This window comes from Urocampus carinirostris, chromosome 17 (assembly GCF_059441175.1).
Source record: "Urocampus carinirostris isolate Australia breed hairy pipefish chromosome 17, RoL_Ucar_1.0, whole genome shotgun sequence".
Lineage (NCBI taxonomy): Eukaryota > Metazoa > Chordata > Actinopteri > Syngnathiformes > Syngnathidae > Urocampus > Urocampus carinirostris.
The window spans coordinates 18,171,104-18,188,817 of NC_142365.1; the positions used below are offsets into that span (position 1 = coordinate 18,171,104).

Genomic DNA, 17,714 nt, shown 5'->3' on the forward strand with positions numbered 1-17,714 from the left:
CAGCTTTTTCAGTGCCCGTCTCTCAGCTACTTTATTTATTTACTTTACTATATCACAGCTAGTTTATACCTATTGTTTTACTGACACTGCTTCATTTTAGACTTAACTTGAACCGGGGCTTGGAGGAAATTGGTTTGTACACCTTTTTTCTGGCTAAATTCAAGCACCTTTTAAGGGCTTTCAAAGCCTGTTTTCCAATTTCTCCAGTAGCATTCAGAGAAAAAAATCCAATTTGAATTATGTATTTTGCAGAGCCATATCTAAGATTTTCGTAGGAGATTAAAAATCTTCTGTGTGCATTTATCACAATATATAGTTTAAGAATATATTTGTTCATATAGGATTTGGGTGAAAAACCCAATAATATGTAGCTTCCATTTTCAGTTGCAGCAAATACCTTCTATTACAGTTTACTACCGGGAAACACTACCTTCATTTTGTGCATGGTCAATAATAAATGTCCATAATTGATATGTGATCTTTGCACTAATACACATTTCATAATGCCCTGTTTAGGTGTAGCACTTACCTGCCCTCTTGGGGTGACCTCTGTGGAAAATCCCATACAAACTAATGTGAGCTGCCGTTAATCACGAGGGAAGGAGAACTGCAATGGCATAGTCAATCTAACAGCGAGCAGTGTCTGCGTCATTTTAAAACAGACTTTTAGAGAAAAATGGCAACGATTTCAAGCATTTACAAGCACTTTACCCAAAATTCAAGCGTTTTTTTAGGTCTTCAGAACCCTACTATAAAATTCAAGCATTGTCAAGGATTTCAAGCAACCGTATGAACACTGGAGGAGGTACGTTTGATCTAAAATCAGTGTGGATCACATGGGCAGGCACAGTCGCCTTTTGGGCAGTGCAACTGTCACTTTGGAAACAAGGCTTTCCGCCTGCCAAAGATACAGTGAAAGGTGAATCATACCATCCTTTGCATTGATAGCCAATCAGCGTGGCATGGTCAAATGCTTCATGCGACAATAATTGTAAACAAACTTGTTGCTATGGAAAAACTTTTGGCAAGGGAAATGGGATCCCTATGTTAAAAACACGACATGGAGACTACCGTAAATTCCGGACTATAAGCCGCAACTTTTTTCCCAAACTTTCAACCCTGCGGCTTCAGTGATGCGGCCAATTTATGTAATTTTTCTAACGGGCGCCAGCGGCGCTCGAGTACAAAAGGTAAGATTTAGACCGGTGGAATATATGCGGCGAGGAAGACTTCAACTTCTTGGCTTGTGCATAAATTAAATTAGCGTAAACATACTCTCATCATGCAAAATGCAAAAAGAAAGGCACATGACGCAGCTTTCAAGCTAAAAGCAATCGAGCAGTCCAATAAAGAAGGAAACAGAGCACAGAATCAGGAGTGGATGAGAGTTCCAGCGACAGTGACAGCGCGAGTGAGGCAGCGGGAGCATGGGACGACGTCTATATCTTTCTTTCCGACACTGAGGGAGACGACTTTGATGGCTTCAGTTCTAAGGAGGAAGATGAGGACGCTTTACCGTGATTTTAACAAGTACGGTATGTTTTTTTACCAGATCCGTTTACTGTGTTGCGAGCGTGTTGCGAGCGTGTTGCGAGCGTGTTGCGAGCGTGTTGCTACCATTAACTGCCCTGTTACAGGCACCGTTTGGGATGAAAGTTATATTATTATTATTAAAGCTTTGAAAACTCTCTCGGTGTACCGTCTTTCTTTGTAAATATGTGTAACCCATGTATAATATGTATTTGCAACTGTATATTTTTGTAATGTATTTATTTGTATTTATTTTAGACACTTATTCTGATATGTTTTGCACAGGGGAATGAAAAAGAAGGGGCGGAACAAACACGGGGTGACGGGAAGTGGGGTAAAGGTGAGACCTGTTTGTGGACGCGGCGGACAATAGTGGATATATATTTTTCCCACCCTTACCTTTGGAAATATACACTTTTTTCCTTGGATTACTTTCAACGGGACCCAGACTCTGCAGGTCTGCATCAAACCTTAAGTACTGGTATAATTTTCCGTTCATTTTGCCGGCTGTGATTTTTGGACTGTGTACTTTAATGAAGGACATTTAGTTTCAATCGCGGGACTTAAGGTTCGGGTTAGGGTCAATTTTGTGTTTGTGTTACATTTTTTAAAGTGGGCGCATGCGGCTTTTATACAGGTGCGGCTTGTGTAAGTACAAAATCGGTTTTCCTCTTAAAATGTGGTGGGTGCGACAACCAACGACCTTTAATGCGGTTGCTTCTTTTGGTGAGTTTGTGTTTTTAACAACTTAGCACGCAGATCGACTTGTGAAGTAGAAACCTTTTATTTACTTACTTATTTTCTTTTTTTTCTTTTTTGTTTTTTTTAAATGTATGTATTTATTTATTTATTTATTTTTCTTTTTTGTTTTTTTTAAATGTATGTATTTATGTATTTATTTATTCATTAAATACTCTATTATACATTGAAACCGAAATTCAAACCCAATTTACAGGCTCAAGTATTTGTTTAACCCTGTTTATCCCAAATAAAAGTATCATACTGTATGAAGACCAGTACTGTTTCATGCGTGGGAGCAAAACGCTACCTAAAAAAGGGGATGAGCACTACCAGGCTGTACTTGCCCAAGAGACACCACAAGAAGTGATGCCCCGACAACCCAAGCGGTTAAGTGATCCGTGAACCGTGCTTGTCAAATTATAGTTTGAAAGATTATCTCGGTGTGATATTGCATTATTGTTTACACACTATCCACTATCGCCATCATGTGGGCATTATTAAAATACAAAAATGTCGTGTAAATATGCTTTTACCTTCTTTTAGCATGTCAAAAATTACAACTTTGTTGGCGATAGAAAGCATCTTCCTCCATCTTTTGGCCCCGGCCGCCGGTTCTTTTGTTGGTACGGAGTGGTTTGTTGACATGATGGCTTTCAGCGAAATTTGAAAATGAAAAAGGTTGACACATACTGGACTGTCTCAGAAAATTAGAATATTGTGATAAAGTTCTTTATTTTCTGTAATGCAATTAAAAAAAACAAAAATGTCATACATTCTGGATTCATTACACATCAACTGAACTATTTCAAGCCTTTTATTATTTGAATATTGCTGATTTTGGCTTACAGCTGAAAAAAACTCAAAAATCCTATCTCAAAATATTAGAATACTTCCTCAGACCAAGTAAAAAAATAATTTTATAACAGCAAAAGTAAATCAAACATTTGAAAATGTCCATTGATGCACTCAGTACTTGGTTGGGAATCCTTTTGCACGGATTACTGCATCAATCCGGCGTGGCATGGAGGCAATCAGCCTGTGGCATTGCTGAGGTGTTATTGATGCCCAGGATGCTTCGATAGCGGCCTTCAGCTCATTTGCATTTGTAGGTCTGGTGTCTTTCATCTTCTTCTTAACTATACCCCACAAATTCTCGATGGGGTTCAGGTCAGGGGAATTAGCAGGCCAATCAAGGACAGTGATGCCATGGTCAGTGCACCAGTTACTGGTGCTTTTGGCACTGTGGGCAGGTGCCAGATCATGCTGGAAAATGAAATCCTCATCTCCATAGAGCTTTTCAGCAGATGGAAGCATGTAGTGCTCTAAAATCTCTTGGTACACAGTTGCATTTACTCTGGACTTGATGAAACACAGTGGACCAACACCAGCAGCTGACATGGCTCCCCAAACCATTGCTGACTGTGGGAACTTCACACTGGATTTCAAGCAACTTGGATTTTGCTCCTCTCCAGCCTTTCTCCAGACTCTGGCGCCTTGACTTCCAATGAAATGCAAAACTTGCTTTCGTCTGAAAAGAGGACTTTGGACCACTCTGCAACTGTCCAGTGCTTCTTCTCCATAGCCCAAGTCAGACGCTTCTTCCGTTGTCTTGAGTTCAGAAGTGGTTTGACCATGGGAATACGGCTATTGTAGCCCATTTCCCGGACATGTCTGTGAACTGTGGCTTTTGATACCTGGACTCCAGCTTCAGCCCACTGTCTTTGAAGCTCCCCCAAATTCTGGAAGCGGCTCTTCTTCACAATTTTGTTAAGGCTGCGGTCATCTCTCTTGGTTGTGCAGCGTTTCCGGCCACATTTTTCCCTTCCAGCAGACTTTTTGTGGATATGCTTTGAAACTGCACTCTGTGAACAGCCTGCTCTTTGAGAAATTTCTTTTTGTGTCTTACCCTCCTGATGGAGGGTATCAATGATGGTCCTCTGGACAGCAGTCAGATCAGCAGTCTTCCCCATACTTGTGATTTAGTTTACTGAACCAAGTTGAGTGTTTTTAAGGCTCAGGAAACCCTCGCAAGGTGTTTCGAGTTAATTAGATGATTCAGGTGATTAGTTGAATAGCCTACTTGTATACCTTTTCATGATATTCTAATATTTTGAGATAGGATTTTTGAGTTTTCTTAAGCTGTAAGCCAAATTCAGCAATATTAAAATAATAAAAGGCTTGAAATAGTTCAGTTGATGTGTAATGAATCCAGAATGTATGACATTTTTGTTTTTTTAATTGCATTACAGAAAATAAAGAACTTTATCACAATATTCTAATTTTCTGAGACAGTCCAGTAGGCAATGTAGGTTTGTCAAGCTGTTTTACTTTTGATTACAACTCTGACCGCAAGTTCATTGACGCCCAGGCAGATGCAAGCAGAAAAGTGGCCAATCAGAATGCAGAACACAATACATGATGAAAATCCACAAAGTAGAAAAACGCAATACAGTGCTGTTACAATTTATTTGTCCTCTTCCTGATATTTGGCGTTTTTTGCATATTTATAACTCACAAAGGTTTCAGATCATTAAACCAATTTTAATATCACACAGAGACAACCTAAGGTAATACAAAATGCAGTTTTGAAATGATGATTCCATTTATTAAGGCACAAAAAAATCCAGTTCGATACGGCCTTATGTGAAAAAGTGATTGCCCCCCAACTATGACCCAAAAACATGGTGGTGGTAGTGTGATTGTCTGGTGCTGCTTTGTCACCTTAAGACCAAGACAACTCGCTGTGGTTGACGGAATAATAAATTCTGGTGTTTACCAGAAGATCCTGAAGGAGAACGTATGACCATCGGATCATGCCCTCAAACTCAAGGGCTCTTAAATCATGCAGCTGGACAACGATCTGAAACACACCAGCAAGTCCACCTCTGAATGGCTCAAAATACCCCAAAAGGATGTTCTGGATTGGCCAAGTCGAAGTCCTCAATTGAGATGCTGGTGTAACAGAGTTGAAATTTGATTGCTTTGAATGTTTTTGTTGTATTACTGTTAATATTCCGGTACCTCATTCAATTGTTAAGTCATGGGCGTCTGCGACTGTCTTTTTCGTTTGGCACTTCATGGGCTTCAGCGCTTGCCGTAGCTTCAGCCAATTTGCATCGCGCTGAAGGTAAGATGTGCCCAATATCAGTTGGATAAAAAATGCATATTTTGCTAGATATAAGAGCTGCTTTCACAAATTATTTTTGTATATAAAGATATATAAGTTGTGCTAAATGATGTATATTAAAAAAACACTAAATAAGAAGTAAAGTAATACAGCTTGAAACGATGATGCAACATGTTTTGATGCAAAGACGCCACGAGGTGCGGCCTGTTGAATGATGACCCTTTTTTTGTATCTTCAATGTTTGTAGATTATTGCAGTCGTGAACAGATGCCCTGACTTTTGTATTGTTTTGTTTACTGAATGCAGGCAATAAACCGAGTGACTGTGAAACCTTGTGTCGCGCATGATTGAGGGTCGTTACACTGTGGTTGGACCTTAAACGCCCAGTTCATGCCAGAAAACCTTACAATAGGGCAGAATTGAAACAATTTTGCAAAGAAGAGTGGGCCAAAATTATTTCACAGCGTTGTGAAGACTTGTTACCAATTGTCGTAAACGTTTGATTTCTCTTGTTGCTGCCAAAGGTAGCCCTATTTGCTATTACGTTCAGGGCCCAATTACTTTTTCACATAGGGCCAGATATATTTTGATTTTTGATAAATAAATAAATGGAATCAACATTTCAAAACAGCCTTTTTTATTTCCTTGGGTTGTCACTGTGTAATATGGAAATTGGTTTGATTATATAAAACCTTGGTGAGTGATATACAGGGTTGGGTAGGGTTACTTTAACTGGATTACTTTCAATTACTTTTGGATTACTCCAATACCAAATATGCTAATAAAAGACAAAAGAAACTATATATGAATAAAATGATGACTCACAACACGTGGTAAGCTTTCTCTCCTGGCTTTGATCTCTTTGATCTCCGGCAAAACTAACACAAAATGCGACAGAAACAAAATGAAAATAAATCCAAACAGCTTGCCAACATCATTTTTGCCGTTCCATGTATTCCGTTACTCCCCAAGCCTGCACAAAATTGAGTCATTTTATTCATATTTAGTTTAGTTTGTCTTTTATTAGCATATTTGGTATTGGAATAATCCAAAAGTAATTGAAAGTAATCCAGTTAAAGTAACCCTACCCAACCCTGGTGATAAATGTGCAAAAAAAAACTGAAATCACAAAGGGGGCAATTACTTCTTGACGGCACGGTAAGTAAACCGCGAGGCAGTGAGGGATTACTGTACCTTTAACATCTCAGCCAGCCTGCATCTATGCCTCCCCCCCTTCTCCCTCTCTCTCGCTCTGTGTGCTGGCACTGCAGTGCTGATTGTGATTGCACATACGCACACATACACGCATGCGCACACACGAAGCGTCACTGAGAAGCAAGGACTGCAGCAGCATGCGTCAAGCGTGGCCGGGGATGCTCCAGATCACAAACGAGGCAAAGTGAGGCGAGGATGTCGTGTGCCTCCTTCTCGAGTCGGCGTGTATCATGATGGTGCCTTTCCGCAGCGGGTAGCTTATGTTATCCGGCCTCCTCTGCACTGCCTCTGCACCCTGCTTGTCCCTGCTCCTCCCACTCCAAATCTTCCTCCTCTTCATCCTCGCTTCGCTAGACAGGACTAGAGATTGACCGGGGGACTATCGAGAGCCGGATGATCACGTTTGCTACTCTGTGGCAATGCTACTACTACCTCTTCACCCATGGGTGGATTTTAATTGACAAGTGAGACTGGAAAAGATCTTAGACGCGGATGTCACCCCTAACCGGGTTTCCTATTGGCTCATTTCCTTGTTTTTGCTGTTTTTTTTTTTTTTTTTTGCTTTTCCTGGCTAGCAGACACTGCAACATCAGGACCGCAAGACCGACAAAGTACCAGCTATGGCATGAGGCCCCGGGGCCATCTGAAAGAAGGGCTTTGCTACTACTGCTTATCGTGATTCTTTTCTAAGAGTGTCTGGTGTGGATTTGGAGGGGTGTCAGTGAGAGCACTGGTATCCGGGCCCCTGCAGAGCCAGGTAGCCGGCGCGTAGAAGAAGCGAGCAGGACGTCCTGTGGGAAAGGCCCGGCTTAAGTCCTCGCCTCCCGATGGTGGCTATTTTCGTCCCCCCTAGCTGAGCGACCCGGACGAGAAGATGCTGATGGCCCGAGACACGGCGCGAGATGAGGCCCAGAAGCTACACAGGAAATGGCTGAAGCATCAGGCCTTCATGGCCGAACTGGCCCGCAATAAGGAATGGCTGGCCAAGATAGAACAGGTAAGTTCATGATGGAGAGGTCACGAGGATAGAGCGGGATAGCTGTGTTGCTCAAATTGCTCTAGAACAGTCAACATTCATTGATCATTCTTTGATTATTTGGCAAATGCTGAATAACGTTGTCAAGGTTATGAATGTTACCTGTGCTTTTCATGTTCCCAGGTAAAACGATTGCTTCGGATATACACCCAGCACAATCGCGTGTGGTTGAGTCCACAAAAAAACGTTTGCAGTGACCATTGATTGGAATAGATCAGTGTCTCTCAACCAGTGTACCCAGAAACCACGTAGGAAAATGAGATACCGTATCTTCTGGACTTAAAGGTGCAGCTAAAACACCCAAATTGGCCAGAAATTTGAGCGAGGGGGGCTTTTGATACCGGATAATACAGTAGATATAATTGGAAATGCATAGTTACAATTAAATTATACTGCATACGTTAACTTTTCTGCCTTTGAGAAACAATAAGAGTAGTCTTCGAGTACCATATTAAGGTTAGGATGTTAATCATTTGTCGAGGAATCGCAGAACTTGTATGGTCGCCAACTTTAGGACGCTCATTGCAAATCTTCTCTTTTTGTTGCTTTGGACAATATTGAAGTATTAAAAGTATTGTGATTACTTTTTTGTTCATGTAACATTTTGTACAAAAGTATATACTTTTGTTTGATTTGTTGTCAAATTATACTGCATACAGTAACTGTTCTGCCTCTGAGAAACATATAGAATAGTCTTCAAGTTTTTGTTGCTAAAAGGAAGCAAAAGAGAAGCGCAGAGCTTGTACGCCAACTTTCGAACGCTCAATTAAAAACCCAATTTGTGGTTGATTTAGACCACAGGTGTCAAACAGGCGGCTCGCGGGCCAGATCAGGCCCGCTAAGGGATTGAATCCGACCCGCGAGACAACACTCAGAGAAGTGCAAGAGAAAAACAAGCTGCAGGTTGAAATATGTCAACTTGATGTTGCCAATGCCAGGTGCCTCGAACAAAGACACTGTACTTGTATTTATTTCTCTCTCTCTCTCTCTCTCTCTCTCTCTCTCTCTCTCTCTCTCTCTCTCTCTCTCTCTCTCTCTCTCTCTCTCTCTCTCTCTCTCTCTCTCTCTCTCTCTCTCTCTCTCTCTCTCTCCCACTCTCTGTCTCTCTCTTTTTTCTTCCTTTGTTGCTCTTTGTCTCTTTCTCTCTTCCTACCCTTTGCAATTTCTTTTCTCTTTTCTCTCCTTAAGTCTTTCTATTTCTCTTTGGATTTCTTTCTTCCGCTCTCTTTCTTTCCCCCTCTCTCACGACTTCTCTTTTTATCTCTTTTGTTTCTCACTCTCTCTCCCCTCTCTCTTTCTTTGTCCCGCCCTCTCTCCTCTTCCTTCTCTCTTTCTCTTATTTCTTTATCTCTCTTTTTCTTTCTCTTTAATCTACTAGTCCGGCCCCCGACAGAATGTTTGTTCCATCGTGTGGCCCCCGAGTTAAAATGAGTTTGACACCCCTGATTTAGACAATAATTATGCGTCACTATGAAGCGTTTTGTGATGATTTGAAGGAAGATTTTTTGTATGGTAATATTTTATAAAAACATTACGTACTCTCTACTCTTGATAAATGTTCTGCTTTTGATAAACATATAGAGTGGTCTTCGAGTTCACTAATTGTTGCTAAAATTCATTTTAGTGGTGAAACCAGATGCCACAATGTAATCTTATTTTCTATGAAATAAAATATATAAATTTTAAGCTATTGTTCATGCACCCCCAGCTCTTACTGTAGTTTTAATTCCGTGAGTCTTTTCGTCCAGTGTGCCTTAAATATGAAAAATATATCACAAAAGACTATTTTGGGGGTGTGCCTTTGAATTAGTTAGTGCGGAAAATAGTCAAGTCAAGTCAAGTCATGTTTATTTTTATAGCCCTTGATCACAAAGAGTGTCAAAGGGCTGCACAGACCACAGATTATTGCAAACCACAGACTATTTTTACACCATCCCCTGATCTAAAACCTACATGAGGGCAAGGGAAATCTCAAAAACCTCAACATGAGGAAAATGAAGAAATACAGTTATATGGGTGAATTATTTTTGTCACAAGTGATTTAGTTTAAAGGTTACACTTGAGGCTACAAAATAAAATGTACATTTTTCAGTTAAAAAATGTAATTCGTTTTTTTTTAATTCCTTAGCAAATAATTGTACTCATTTTATGTTTAATTGTCTTAATTTCATAGAAAATAACTAATTAGATATAAATCAAAATATAATAAATTAAAAAAAGCCTAGTTTACCAAAATTATTTACCAGCACTACCTCCTGAGCCTTTAAAAATATTTTTCAGAATTACTTTATATTGTTAGTGGGGTACATTGTAGCCTTTTTTGACCATTTAAACATTCAAAAGCTAAAAGTGGGGTACTCCGTTTGAGGTGTCGTTAAAACGTTGAAAGTAGGATATTGTCTTTTTGGGTTAGCAATACCAAATGGAGTTTAAAGAGCCTTTATATTTTTTTACACAGGACCTATCTGCTTTTATCTTACTTTTAGCAACGCCGCTGTTCTGGGACTCGCAACAAACTAGAAAGGAGGAAACTGGCGAGGGGGAAAGAGGGCCGGACAGTAGTTTAATGCTCGTCCTTGGTTTTTTTTTATTAGTGTGGCCTGAAAATGGTAAAAGTAGGAAATGACCTGTTTTGAATACAGTCCAAATGCCAACTCAAACCCCCCAAAAAGATGAAAAAAAAGAGTCTATTAGTAGTTGAGGAGTGAACTGACTGAGGCTGTAATCATGACTTTAAGCCGGGAGATGGCGGCAGAGAGTAGTAAAATCTCAAATTGAGGACACTGCCTTGAAACTGGAGCCGAGAATACATATTTTTATTATCTTTAATTTTTAATGTTGTCTGGGCCGTGTGCCTCAGGGTTTTTTTTTTTTTTAATGTTGATGAAAATTGGTATGGATAACAATCTTTTCTTTCAACATTGTAGTGTATCTTTCTTAATGGTAAGTTGAGCTACTGACGTGCAATATGCAAAGTAAGCGCTTCCCTGCTATGAAAAGCATTTTTTTTTCTTTCTGCTTGCTGATTTGAGAATTGCAAACGATTCAATAGTCATATCTGCAGTAATCTATATGTAGTTAAATTAAAAACTGAGCGTTTTAGTATTGATAAACGAGTATTGTACTTAAGTCAGTGACTTAATACAACTGACTGCATTGATCCTTATACATTAATTTACGATTGTCTACATGATTAAATATGAATGACATCAGGTTATCTAATTATATCTATAATACTTTCAGACGAGTCTTATTCCTCTTGGTGATGTAGCTTATGTATAAAACCAGCGTTTTTTTCTGCTCTGTACTCTTTTGGAATATCTTTAAGATTTAGCTGGACTTCATCACATTGGTACTCCCAAAAAGGATTTGTAGGCCACCCAAACTATATATTTGTATTGTTTTGCAAAAAATAAAAGTAACAATTCTCAGTAAATACTCCTATAATAAAATATATGTAGTACACAATTCCCATTACTGTAAGTGGATTGATACACTTATCTGCCTTCCTTAAAAATAAATTGATTTATTTTGGTTGATAGTTGATTGTAAATATGGACACAAGCTCTTATTTGTGGCACGGTCAGACTGGTTTATCGTCTCTATATATATCCTGGTACATATTTCTGATGTATCTGGAAATGTAGCTCCCGAAAGTACACTGGATTAGATTTTAGTTGAGCTAAAATGAGGTCTCAATTGTGGCAAAGGCAGCCATGTTATGTTGAGTTTTTCTAAAGGATGTGTCTGATGTATGTCATCAGAGAGCATTCATTGATATGCCAAGTTTACATAAGAAATCAGGCTTAGTTAATTAATTCAATTAGTATCATTATAATCATTAATTACCGTATTATCCACACTATAAGGCACACCGGATCATAAGGTGCATGGAGTCAAAACTACAGCAAGGACTGGGGTTTCAGAAATAACATTAGAATACTGTATTTGTGCATTGATTGATCGGTCTGAATTAATTAAAATACAGTGCTGTATATAGTGATATACAGTATTGTGCCACTGAACTGCAAAGTATTTGCAAAGGGCACGATATTCTGAACTGAATAAAGAGAAAGGCATTGTGGGAAGTAAATCAGTAGTCCTGAACTTTTTAATCACATTTTGTCTGCTCATTTCTGAAACATATCTGGTACCATGACTAAAAATAGTTTGATCATGATAAAACCGAATGCCTTTTCCTATGTCCCTAGAGTCCGGGTGTTTAGGGTCCCCCGCTCTTACCATCACTAACCGCATTCAGACTCCTTTGCCATCAACATTTTCTAATTATGGTCAGTTATTAATGGCCACAGATCATGATTGCTGAATAATTGCACACACATGTTAATATACCCGTATGCATTCCCTATTTTGTCCGTACATAGGTTGCACTGTATTTTAAGGCGCACGTTTAAATTTCTGGGCAAATTGGGACTTTTTGGGTGTGCCTAATAGTTCAGAAAATACAGTAGTTTCATCCAACCATTTCTGATCATGTATGTGTGAGGTACCTTGTGCTTACTTAACACGAAAAGTTTTGCCTCTCTCTATGCATTGAAATAAAACTAGGAAGGGGAGCAGCTACCAATGGCTAGGTGTGTTAAATCAGAAAACTTGCGGTGGGTGGATTGATCCAAATATCGATATTATCGATATTAGGAAAGTACTTGGATCGAATAAATAACATTGTCCTTGAATGAATCCCTCGCTCTGCCACCAATTTTTTTTAAGTGTCGCTTCTCTGCGTAAATAGTTCAGCCCTTCTCTCTCACACATCGCCATGGGACGGTTTTATGGCTACTTGACTATCTCCTTTCCCATCCTGGCTACTGGCCAGGCAGCTGAATTTAGCCTGCCGGGCAAAAGATAGGGTGATAGAAATTTTAAAGCAGACATATTGATCCACCAACCCTACCTTCTGTCAGAAGCTAAAAATGACAGGAACAGGAAGCAATGTGGATTGTGACAATAAACTAATTTAAGGGGTAAGAGTACTATCATGGGCGGCATGGCTGATGGGTGGTTAGCGCGCAGCCCCGCGGTACAGGGGTTCAAGGTTTAAGTTCAGCTACCGTGGCCTCCTTGTGTGGAGTTTGCATGTTCTCCCCATGCTTTCATGGGTTTCCTCCAGGCACTCCGGTTTCCTCCCACATTCCCAAAAAAACATGCATGTCAGGTTAATTGGCTGGTTCAAAACTGTGCCTAGGTGTGAATGAGCGAGTGGTTGTATGTCTCTCTGTGCCCTGCGACTGGTTGGCAACCAGTTCGGGATGTCTCCTGCCCTCTGCCCGAGGACAACTGGGATGGGCTCCAGCACCCGCGACCCTACTGAGGATAAGCGGTGCAGGTAATGGATGGATGGATTCCTATCATTCAATGATCATGACATTTCCAAGCAAAAAGTAACGGTAACGGATCAGTATCTATTGATTCAACCCTGTGTTACTTGGATCCGATCAATACCAAACTTCTCAGAATCGCCCACCCCTACCGACAATGGCACCACAAAACAACAAAACTCCACTGATGCACACATTAAGACTATGTCCTTGCCCTGGAACTTATACGACACAAAATCGTCTCTGTTTTGGTCTGTTTTGGGAAATACGGTGAGGTTGAAATTAAAAAAATATATCTTTGATATGGTTTGTATTCAAAATGATGTTTTACCTTGGTAGAGACACTAGGGGTAAGCGGATCAAATCAAATCTAATCAAATACTTCGATCAGATCGATACTATAGACCTGGGATTGATACTTCATTCCTCCACCAATCCCTTCTCTATGTTGACAACACAGCCCTTCTCTCTCCCGCCCACAGTCTCTAAGTTTATGCCTGAGTGTGTGACTTAAAGGCACACTTTGAGCAACTCACCCTACCTGGCCTTCTGCTGCACCTTGCCTGCCAGGCATAAGCTAAAAATGACAGAGGCAAACAGGAAGCGCAACGCGGTGTGGATATGTGGTCTAATAATTAGACCACAACCCCTCCTACTTAAAATGATTTTAAAAAGCTCACCTTACAGAGAACAACGAGCTGCAACTACAGTATAATTGTATACCTGTAAATCAATTATCACTATGACAACAGAGCCAATTTGTGACGATTATTGCTTTATTTGCATTACTGACTTTGTTTTCAAAATATTGAGCAATGAAACGTAGCTTAGTTCTCCAGTTTACATAGTAATCACGGTTCACTTAACAACCTGGAATATCGGTGCACCACTTTTTGTGGTGTATCTTGGGTGGGTACAGCCTGGTAGTGCACATCCCTCATCAGACTGTTTTTTTGTGGGTTGAGGTTTCCTCACCCACATGAAATACAGTATTTGTATTTCCATTTAATGGCTGCTTTTTGGTCTGACTTTCTTGGCTTTTGTTCTGAAACAATTCGAAGCAGAAATATTTAAAATTATTTTCTTATAATGTGGAAATTTGCAATGTAGTTATTTAATGTTAAATGAAACATGTTTAGTGCCTCCAATATTTGTGCTGTGTTTATTGCAATTACAAACTAACTAAGGGGGAGGGGTGGAGGTTGAATTGATAAATGATCATGGCATTTTCAAAGATATTGTATTGGATTGGTATTGACGTATTGTATTGGATCGGATACCAACATTCCCAGTAAACGCCCGGCCCTAAGAGACTGTCTAAATGAAAGCATGGGGAGAACATGCAAACTTCACACGGGGAGGCCGCGGTAGCTGAACTTAATTATGAGAGGACAACCTGAAGACCAGGGGTGATTTTAGGTTCAGAGCTTTGACTGGCTGTTTTTTTTCACTTAACGTGATTTAGGATCATTCAACACTCTTCAGGAGTGTCACTTTCCATCTGGAACCATCATATTACACTCCAATATAATCCACTGGGTAGCGCTGACAACCATATTCAAAATAATTAGGAGAAGGTTTTGTGTATTGCTTTATAGTTACTGTGGGTTATGGACTTTCACTTCAAAATGGTGCTTCCCCCCCAAAATGAAAAAAAAAAACTGTTCATGCTAGTGCTGTGAAGTTGACCACACACATAGATTACAGACATGCAACAATTTGAGCTAGTCTGCTCACATTTGATTCAATGCAGCTAAAATGAGGATTAATATCTGTTGATGATAACAAAGTCATGGTATGGAGAGGCAACATATGTTTAACATAACCACTGTATAATATACTCTCACCATAACACCCCAGAGCCTCCACAGACTCAGCCGCTATGACGTAAGTGACACCAGTCGAGCCAAAGACGAGCGATGCTAGAAATCAAATGGACTGAACCTTTTCAAGGCATTGGAGTATTTCCGACGCTGGGTTATTCACATCCATCTGTTATCTGCGCCGCTTATCCTCAGGAGGATCGCAGGGGGTGCTGGAGCCCATCCCAGCTATCTTCGGGCATTGGGCAGGGGACACCCTAAACTGGTTGTCAGCCAGTGACAGGGCACACAGAGACAGACAACTCACTCACTCATTCACACTTGGGAACAATTTGAACCCGCCAATTATTCTGACATGCAGGTTTATGGGAATGGGGGAGAAAACCGGAGTGCCCGGAGGAAACCAACGAAGGCACGGGGAGAACATGCAAACTCCACACGGGGAGGCTGCTTGAGCTGGTCTTGAACCCTGAACCTATGCACCGTGGGGCCGTGCCGCCCTATTAAAGTCCCAATGTGTAATATTTCACTACAAACTGGCACTGTGTTGTCTGGTATAAGCGAGGGCGAGTGATACAACACAAAGCGTGGGGGCAGAATGTCGGACAAACATGGCGCCAACTTAAGTGGGGATTCCACGGCGTAAAAGAAATAACTTCTTGACCTATGATTTTTTTTTATTAACATTGGTTTGATAGCTCATGTATTTTTGCCTGATCATTCAAATCAATGTTGTTATTTTTTTTTTATTGGATGAAGTTTTTTTTGTACCACTAGGAGGCACTAAATATGACACACTGTGAAATAGATTTATAAAATTGCTATAGTTTTTGGTGGTGCTTTGGTTGAATTTCTATCCCCAGAAATGGGCCAGTCACAACACCTTTTGCATGACATTTTCATTTTTTTTTAAAGTATCTTTTGTTATATAATACTAACATTTTGCGGATTTATTTCATCAGTTGAATGATACAGAACAGTATTTAATCACACTTTTAGAGGAAGTACAGTGTTACCCAAAATATTGATTTGATATAAAGGGTGCCCCAAAAACACAATTTTTTTATGCTGTTTTTCTTGTTTTTCTTCTTCTTGTTTTTCCTGCTTTTTTCTTCTTTTTTCTTTATTCTTACCATTTTTATTTTGTTTCTTTTTCCTTTTTTCTTGCTGTTTTTTTTGTTAAGTATTTTCTTTTTTCTTTTATTTGTTTGTTCTTTTTCTTAGCTATTTACTTTGATTTTTCTTGCTCTTTCATTTATTCCTGTTTTTCCCCTTGATTTTCTCTTTTTTTGCTTCCTCTTTTGTATTTTTTTTCTTAGCTATTTACTTATTTTAATGTGTTTTCTCATACATATATATTTCTACAACTGGGTCATGACCGAAAAAACAAGATCCTGGATTCAAGCGGCTGAAATAAGTTTTCACTGCAGGGTGGCTGGGCTCACCCTCGGAGATAGGGTCAACCTGGATTCTGCATTAAGAGGAGCCAGCTGAGGTGGTTTGGGCATCTATTAAGGATGCCTCCTGGACGCCTCCCTCTGAGGTGTTCCGGGCATGTCCCACCGGCAGGAGGCACCGGGGACAACCCAGGACATGCTGGAGAGACTATGTCTGTAGAGAGGGGGAATGCCAGAAGATCCCGTCAGATGCACTGGATGAAGTGGCTGGGAATAGGGAAGTTTGGGCTTCCCTGCTGAGGCTGCTGCCCCCGCAACCCACCCCCACACAAGTAGAAGACAATGGATGGATATTAAATACAGATAGATATACGTGTGTGTACACATATGTTTGAGAGTAAATGAACGTAGTAGTTTAAATGTTTTTGAATTGAGATGTTTGCATAGTATGTTTGGAGTGACACTAATAGGTTAAGGAATAAGGAAATAAGGAGAAGAACTGGTGTGGTGAGAGAGCTTGCTGAGAGGGTTGATGAAAATGTCCTGAGATGGTTTGGACATATGGAAAGAAGGCCCTCTGACTAAAATAGTATGTTGTGCGGAAGTGGGGGAAATTTGAATGAGATGAAGGCCCAAATATGGTTGAAAGGATGGGATGAAACGTGCCCTGAATGTGAGGTCAGTTAATTTAATGGGTGAAAGAGGCTAAGCTAGGGATTATCACGAATGGCCAAGGATAGTTAAGCATGACTGATATTGATGCATATAATAGGGAGGGGGTAAACCAGTGTATGCTGTTGGCCCTCTCAGCTGATGAAGGGTTGCATGGCACAGCAACTCACCCCTTCATGTGCAGTAGGCTTAATGTTCTGTGTCAGGTTGGAACGAACGAAGGGGGATGAATGTTTGAGGACTGTCAGTGTGTTCTTGACTCTAGCCACCTCCCATTAAGGGGGTATAGCTTTGGTAGACAGTCAGACAGTCAGACAGACAGACAGACAGACAGACAGACAGACAGACAGACAGACAGACAGACAGATCGAGACAAGGCCTTCTCTGCTGGCCCAAAACATATTTGTATCACGTGTTGTTGATTATATTAATTTTTGTCAAGGAATATGAATTAAATCGTTCCAAATTGTCTGTTAGATTCCTTTTATTGCTTTTCCCCTGGTTGCGCTGTTTCCAGATATGTTCTTTCTTATTGAAGAATTTATCCAATCACATGTCAACCATTACACTCTGCCAGGGTTCAGGATTCTATCTGGAGGCCTTCACAATCAGTTCTGCAGGTCCAGAGGCATAAGCAAACTGAGGATAAAACTGTTGGTTTAGCCAATCAGGTTTTGAGTTGGCATAGCCATTGCCTTCTAGAAGGCAGTGTTTTTCACTATGTTTTGAGCTAAGGCACATTTAAATCATTGAAAAAAATCCAGCGGAACACCACCAGTCAATGCTGTTGCATCTTCAGTAAAAGTAAATCCAAATGAAAAAAAGCTTTTCCTA

General features: G+C 40.2%; 1 protein-coding gene across 1 annotated transcript in view; it reads left to right on the top strand.

Moving 5' to 3' along the window:
- Positions 1-6,732: 6,732 nt before the first annotated feature.
- sptbn4a (spectrin, beta, non-erythrocytic 4a) overlaps positions 6,733-17,714 on the top strand; it is a 39,652-nt gene continuing 28,670 nt past the window's right edge. Inside the window, exon 1 of the mRNA XM_088320955.1 lies at positions 6,733-7,610. Coding sequence (XP_088177081.1) covers positions 7,488-7,610 — 123 coding nt within the window. The 5' untranslated portion in view covers positions 6,733-7,487. The remainder of the gene's footprint in view (positions 7,611-17,714) is intronic.